The sequence below is a fragment of the Sebastes umbrosus genome, chromosome 13, assembly GCF_015220745.1.
Source record: "Sebastes umbrosus isolate fSebUmb1 chromosome 13, fSebUmb1.pri, whole genome shotgun sequence".
NCBI lineage: Eukaryota > Metazoa > Chordata > Actinopteri > Perciformes > Sebastidae > Sebastes > Sebastes umbrosus.
In genome coordinates, this window is record NC_051281.1 from 7591346 (window position 1) to 7599088 (window position 7743).

Sequence of the window (7743 nt, forward strand, 5' to 3'; positions counted from 1 at the left end):
ACCAAACAGACTAAAAGATTCCTCTCTTCTGTGCAGCAGAGTAGTTCAATGCATAAACAATGATTTTCTAGTGTTCGCCCTGTGCGTAAAGATTGATGTTTTACGCACAAATAACACACAAAGACCCACGTTAAACGCATTAGACCAGCGGTCAGATTCACCACCAACACCTCTCCGCACAACCGACAGTGCTATTTAGAAAAGGGAAGCTCTGTTGCATGAAGCTCCCAGCCTCGAGGTCAAAAAATCTTTCAAGGAATATTATAAGACATAAAAAAAACAAGCGCGATTAAGTATTAACTCCTCTGAGCAGCTCCTCTACAGACCACTGGCACTGACATTATAGTCCTGATAGGAATATTAGGGAACATTAGAGTGATTTTGCATTATTGAACAGCTCTCCTGAGAACAGTGATTGATTAAGCTGCAGATAAAATCAATGTTGATACCAAGCAGGCATCATCCCATCAGTCCATCTTGTTATTATTGTTAAAAAGTTGCCAGCGTATAGAAACGGGCGACATCAAGCATCAACCCCTGCGCAAACATCCATCAGGAGATTAATTAAGGCTTTTTTTGGTTGAGGAAAAATAAGTGATTTAGTTTTGTTTTCTCACTTTTTTTCATTTTACCTTTCCACCTCTGGTGCAGACCAAGCGAGATGGGTCAATACTGGAGAGTAAAAGAAGACAGACTCTCCCTCCTAGCTGTGAACTAAGTGTCCCTCGGCACTCTGATTACTGCATCTGGCGAGATAGCCTACATATGAATTGAATGATGAACTGCTGTGGTCTTATCTTGTATGTTTTTTGTGTCTTTTTCTTTTCTTTTAGTGCTATGGACCCTCCTGTGTGTTTTTGAAATAAAGTTTGAATTGAATTGATATCAACGCGTTATTTGAATGGTAGTGAAGTCTATATAAGGTCGCCCACAATGCGTAATGGTTTTGGTTTTCCCCAAAGTGTTCATTCTTACATTCATTACGCATTTTCGGTTTGACGCGTGGAAAACACCACATGTCCTAATCGAAACACCCCATCTGTAATGTGTTTTATAGACTCCATACTTGTGATGTGGATTGGGGGAAATGTTCTCTCTCAAAAAAAAAGCGGTTTCTCAAAGACTGGAAGACACCAACTCCACCGTGCTCCAGAAACTGGTCTCAGTTATCCACATGGAGAAATTGCGAGTAAATAATTTAAAATGTCAACATATATGGGAAGAACCCTTTCTGCAATATTTGGACTCAGTTTGACAATATTTCTATTTGTATACTGATTGTTTTTTCATTTTTTCTCTGTTCTGTGTAGAATACTCCCATTATGTATGGCTTGCATTTAACTATCACGTGGATGATGCTGTATGTAACGATATGTATGTTTTGTCCTTAACATGCGGTTTAGATCATTTTCTTTTAGTTAAAACAAAAAAAAAAAAGCGGTTTAACACCTACATGTGACAGCAAAAGTGTCAAACTCACCTCCTTCCTCCGCTCGGACCGCTGAAGGCAACAGAGAAGCCAGTAAACATCCACAGAGCCAGAGGAATAAATCCATCTTTACGGAGAAAACACCACCTCTTCTCCTCCTCTGTGGGTTTATTCTGTAATATCTGAGAGTCCAGAGTCCTTTTTTTTCCACAGTTCTCTATTTCTCTGAAGCGCAACACAAAGTATAGTGTCCAAAATCCACCACGGATACCGGGCTCTCCAGGAATATCGTGCTGGGTTAAACACACTGCTATGTGCGCACTATATGTCCACGTGTTCTTCTTCTTTTTTGAAAAAAAAAAAGAAACTAATTTGCACAAATTGATGTGAAATCCGCGCAATATCTACTCTAAATACATCTTTAAAGGCTCAAAATCCACTGCGGTGCGCACAGTCCTCCTGTCAGTCTCAAGGCGCGTGGGAATAAAAACCTCGTTGACACTCAGTTGGAAATAACAAATGTCAAAGAAAGTAGAAATCACAGGTTGAAACTAACAGACACGTCCAGACGACTGTTAAGTTTTCAAAAACCTGAAAGAAAGTGAGTGATTCCTCTTCGTCTCGATAAAAATATCCCCAAAATCTTTCGCTCTGGTTTTCTTGGTTTTTCCCAGTTGCGCATTTACTTGGTAAAAAGCACGTGTGATGATTAAGAAAAGAAAAACATATGTTCCCATCGATTATCCTCTTATAATACACTGCCTCGATAACAGTCCGTTCTTGCGCAAAAGATAACACCAGATCTCCTGGAAGAGGCGCTCCGGCGGTCCGTGCGTAAAACTGATCAGGAGAGAATGAACGTGCAGCTTCTCAGAGCTCTCCTCCTGCAGACTGAGCGCTTCTGAGCTGAAACACGCGCTTCTATGCTCCTCTCTCTCTCCTCAGTATATGTCTCTCTCTCTCTCTCTCTCTCTCCCTGCAGCTCCGGCAGTGCGCTCCTTCTCCTCGGATCTCCTCCTGGTTTGTGGCAGAGAGCCGGACTCCTCACTCAGTCCCCTGTCTCGGTGTCTCGGTGTGCGTGTATCGGATTACAGTAGGCTCCTCGGACCGCCTCCATACAGCCCCTCACTGATTAAAGAGCAGTTTCATCTCTCTCTCTCTCTCTCTCTCTCTCTCTCTCTCTCTCTCTCTCTTACCTTCCTATATCTCTCTCTATCATCCATTTAAACCTAATTTCTCCCATTTCCCTCCACTGTCTTTTCTTTCCTTTCCTTTCCTTTCTCTCTCTCTCCATGCCTCTTTTATTTCTCTCTTTTCCCTCTCTCTCTACCTTCCTATATCTCTCCCTCTCATTCATTCATTTAGACCTAATTCCTCCCCTCTCTCTCTCTCTCTCTCTCTCTGTCTCTCTCTCTCACCTTCCTATATCTCTCTCTATCATCCATTTAAACCTAATTTCTCCCATTTCCCTCCACTGTCTTTCCTTTCCTTACCTTTCTCTCTCTCTCTCTCTCTCTCTCCATGCCTCTTTTATTTCTCTCTTTTCCCTCTCTCTCTACCTTCCTATATCTCTCCCTCTCATTCATTCATTTAGACCTAATTCCTCCTATTTCTCTCTCTCTCTCTCTCTCTCTCTCTCTCTCTCTCTCTCTCTCTCTCTCTCTCTCTCTCTCTCTCTCTCTCTCTCTCTCTCTCTCTCTCTCTCTCTCTCTCTCTCTCTCTCTCTCTCTCTCTCTCTCTCTCTCTCTCTCTCTCTCTCTCTCTCTCTCTCTCTCTCTCTCTCCATGCCTCTTTTATTTCTCTCTTTTCTCCCTCCATCTCTCTCTCTCTGGTATTAAATAGAATAGAGGGAGGTGGAAAAGAGAAAGGCAGAAAACAGGGAAAGAGGAGACCCACAGCACAGCTTTATGAGCTTTGGAGTAGAGCTGGGAGCTTTTAATGGAACCTGGTGCTGGTTTACAACATCACAGAGGAAACACGTGCACGTATAAACTAATCAAAATGGAATCTGTTGAGTAACTTAGTAATCAATTACCAAAAATGCCTCACTAATAATCTGTGATTCACTTTGAATTTTCTTTTAAAAAACACAGATTTACTTGTCTCCGGCTGGTGGGCGGTGCAAACTTTCTCATTTTACAGCTAAACAGTACACTATAAGATGTTTCTGAAAACATTAGTGGCATTACAGTAACATAATATTGATTCGTATTTGATCAGCGCTGCCTAGTTTGACCGTTTGATCGGAGTTTGCGAGTGATTGACAGCTACTTAGAGACGGCAAGGCTCCAGCTCGGCTGTGATTGATTGTTTTCCTCCAGTCTGTGAAAGCCGGAGCACCGGAGGACACAGAGGCACATGATTGACGATTTTTTTTTTTGTCATGCACTACTGTCAGGATAAAATGACCGTTTTATAAAATATATATTTTTTAATCATATTTGCTCCAATCTTGCCTACTGCTGCTTTAACTGAAATCATAGAAAAATTAAAAAAAATAAAGGAATACAGGCCAAGCCCATATCGCAATAGAAACGGTATAGAAAAATATATACGATAGACATTTTTATATTGTTTTGACAATATACAGTATATTGTCATATTGCCCAGCCCTACTGTAGCTCTTGGATGCAACACACACAAAAACACACACCCCCACCCATCCACCCACACACACCTGCAGGCCAGGGCAAAAAGCTGTTTACCAAGGGCACATGGGTCAGTGGTGAACCGAATCTAAATAAGGGGAGTAAGATATACGATGCTGACACACACACACACACACATAGCTAGGGGGATAATTTCATGGGGAAAAAATGCATTTGAAATTGACTGAATTTCTGTACAGTTACAGTTTGAAACTGTTCTCAGTACTACAGGGAGGATCAGTAGGAGGTGTGTTTAAGGGCCTGCTGCGACACCAAAGCTTGTGGTCTGAAAAACTAACCAAACCTTGGCTCCCGCGCTGCCTTCCCAGGACACACCCTGCCACATTCACACACAGATGCACGCTGCACACATACTGTAGGCCATAATGACACAGCTGAACTCACCATCGACCGCTCAGTAAAAATCACGTTGCGCACTGAGTTATCTCATGGGAAGAAAATCCCTTTCAAACCTCATTTTTCTTTTTATGACAAGAAAATCACACGATTGCTTTTTTTCCTTTACATCATGTGACAATTATTTATAGTTCCTTGAACTTTTCTGACACAAGCTTTTCTAAGAACAAGCAGCGACATACTTGTTTCACTAATCATGGTCCTGATCGATCGGCTACATTCTCATCTCCTGATCAGTTTTAGTTTTACTGTAACGGGCCTACATTTACCAGCAGGCAGGTGAATCACTGGTCTCAGTTCAGGACAGTGACATGTGACACACACACGCAGGCACAGATACACACCATCAAACTGTCACTCAGATGTTTCCTAACATCTCTGGAGGTCTGAAAGTATTAAGTTCTTTTTTCCATGACAGGTCCGGAGAGAGAGAGAGAGAGGGAGAGAGAGGGAGAGAGAAAGAGATAGTCACCCTACTCATTCCTTGGGTCCCTCTAGTCGTACGACCTCTGTGACCTGTCCCCTCTCAGCCCTCTTGCTCCCCTCGTCCTGGGTCTTTCCACTGAAACTAAACCCGGCCAACTGGAATCTGTCAAGTCATGAGAGCACAGAGCGACCACATGCTAATGTAACATCCACTTGAGCTGTTAGAAATGTCTTATTTTGACCAGTAGAGAACAGGTCGACACACCGCTCTGTGAGTAATACCTGAGATGTCTAACATACAGTAGCTGCTGGTACTGTTAAATCCTTTAATCTTGAAAATATCAAGTTTTTAAGCGCGAAAAAACTTTTTTAACTCATAATTTTACAATGGTGTTTAAAAGTGCAATGTGTAGGATTTGGCGGCATCTAGCGGTGAGGTTGCAGATTGCAAAAAACTGAAACTTCTCCTGTGTGCCAAGCGTGTAGGAGAACTACGGTGGCCGACGCAAAAACATGAAAATGTGAAAACGTGAAACTGCGTGAGAGCCAGTAATCGGTTTGTCCATTCTGGGTTACTGTAGAAACATGGCGGCTTGCTCCGTGAAGAGGACCCACTCCGTATGTAGATATAAACGGCTCATTCTAAGGCAACGAAAACACAACAACATACTTATTTATATATTCCATTTCTGCCAAGAGATCCCTCTAAATGCTACATGCTTGAATCCACAGAGATGCATTTCAGTGCTTCAACTGAAGTGCAGTAATGAAAATAGAGTAAGATTGTAGTTCTCACACGGGAAGAGAGCATACTGAAGGCAAAAAAAAAAGTATTTTCAATGCACAAGAAACCACCAGTTGGCAGGAAGACTTTGGACAGGAAGAGTCAGCAGTAACCTCAGTGAATCATTCTGAATTCACACCAACCCACATGGACCCGAGCCTTCTGGACCGTCCCTTCACCCATTCTTCTGTACAACTTGTAACAATATGTCGTGAAACTAGGATATGCTAATCCATGACACCTTTTCTGCCTGCCAAGCTGTGGACTGGGTTTCCCAGAAGTCACCACTGACATCACTAAGAGTCCATTTTAGGGAAAAGGACAGAAATGCTGCTGGTGCTCACAGACAGTGTTTCTACCTCACTGTATAGGCTCATACCTCATAGGGCTCTGTTTATGTGATGCCACTCTTGTCAAATATCTTAACTTGGCATTACAGATATGCGTTTGGCCGGATGATGAAGCTGATATTCTAGTCGTAGGTTGGATGGTCATCTCTTGATCTACAGTCTTTGTATTAACTGATAGATCTTTGACAGGTTGCATGACCCCCCATGTGCCAAAGTTAGTTTTAAGCCCTTTTTTGACCGAAAGAACTTTCCACCGAAACTTGGAACCTTTTGAGGTACTAAAATTACCAGGAACTTCTTGGTGGAAACCAAGCTTTATTTCTTCAGTTAAGCCTTACCTAATCTCTATAAACAGATTCTGCACTCATATCAGATTTTGGTATCGGAAGCGTTCTGGTTTACGTTTGTAATCCGTTTGTAGTCCGAGTAGTATTAACCAATCACGTTTGAGCAGGCTTTGGTAAAGTGCAGGTAAACAGTTTGTGTGGAGAGCAAAAGAGGTGAAATGCATTGGCCAAAATGCAATTTCCGAACTCACCGGCTATCGTCTGATGATAATTTAGCTTTCTATTGGTTTAAACTTTGCTTGTAGACTGGCTACTTGTGAAACAACCTCGTCATTTCTCAACTCCAACTCCAGTCTTGCGTCTTAAGTTGCTAATTGGACTGTAAACAATGAGCAACGCACAGAAGAGGAAGTCTTGGCCCTGATATATGCTTGCTACACCGGAACCCCAAAAATATAGCCCCTTGTCCCGAGAGGCTAAATCACTATCAGACCGATGGATCCCGAGATCGAGCCTCACCTGACACTACTGGGTTCGGTCATTGAATGGAGAGAAGTAAAACACAAATGCCTTCATATGAAAACATTTTTGAGAGAGTGTGTGTGTTGAAACAGAGCTGTGAAGCCAGTGGAGAGTAAGGTGATCCTCGCTCTGCGTCAGGGGAAGAACTTGTCTGCTGGCCTGTCGACAAGCACTACTGGCCCTGTCCTCACCTCGCCGACACACTGCAGCCTCCACCTCTCTGTCCTGGTCAGGACATTTGATGGATGACTTTATGCATTCAATGTTTTGTTTTGTTGATTAAAAAGTGTGTTTTTTTTAGCACTATCTCTGTTGTCCATCTGTAATTTTTGCCACCTGTTCATCTCTAAGTTTTCCTTCCTTGTTCACTCATACTTTATTTCGTACCACATTTTCTATTTTCTTTCCTTTAACCCTCCTTTTCATTTCATTTCCTCTCTTCTCTCCACACATCGCCACTCTCCAATCCCTTTTCCCCTTTCTGTCCCTCCAGGGGCCAAGTCACTTTGGGGAGTTAAGCGATGCAGACCAACTGCTTTGAGACTTGAGTGACCCCCCACGTATGAACCCGTTATTCTTTTTCATTTTTCAAAAAAGAAAAATCAGCAATATCCCCCAACCCCCCAAAGCAAATCTCCTCTGAAAGCCCCTGAAAATAACGTTGGAAACAAAACACAAACCAATAAAAGCCTCTGTTTGACCCCAAAACAACATGTTGACACTGAATTGAAAACTTAAAAACTACTGTAGTAACTGAAAAAATGACTTCAGTCCACTCTGAACTTATATTGAAAGTCACCTCAAATCAAATGTTGCCACTATAAGAGAAACTGTGCTTTTTAAAACCTGAGGAGTCTTTGCAGGAAGTCATTGGTCTCTT

The 7743-nt window shown here is 42.3% G+C and overlaps 1 protein-coding gene across 2 annotated transcripts in view; it reads right to left on the bottom strand.

Moving 5' to 3' along the window:
• The window catches only part of nrp2b (neuropilin 2b), a 119098-nt gene extending 116619 nt beyond the window's left edge, over positions 1–2479 (bottom strand). The window contains exon 1 of one of the 2 annotated variants that reach the window (XM_037788973.1): positions 1481–2478. In XM_037788973.1, the coding sequence (XP_037644901.1) occupies positions 1481–1556 (76 nt within the window). In that variant the 5' untranslated portion in view covers positions 1557–2478. Of the gene's footprint in view, positions 1–1480 lie in introns of both variants that reach the window. The other variant, XM_037788974.1, reaches the window with a different exon arrangement.
• Between the last annotated feature and the right edge of the window lie 5264 nt (positions 2480–7743).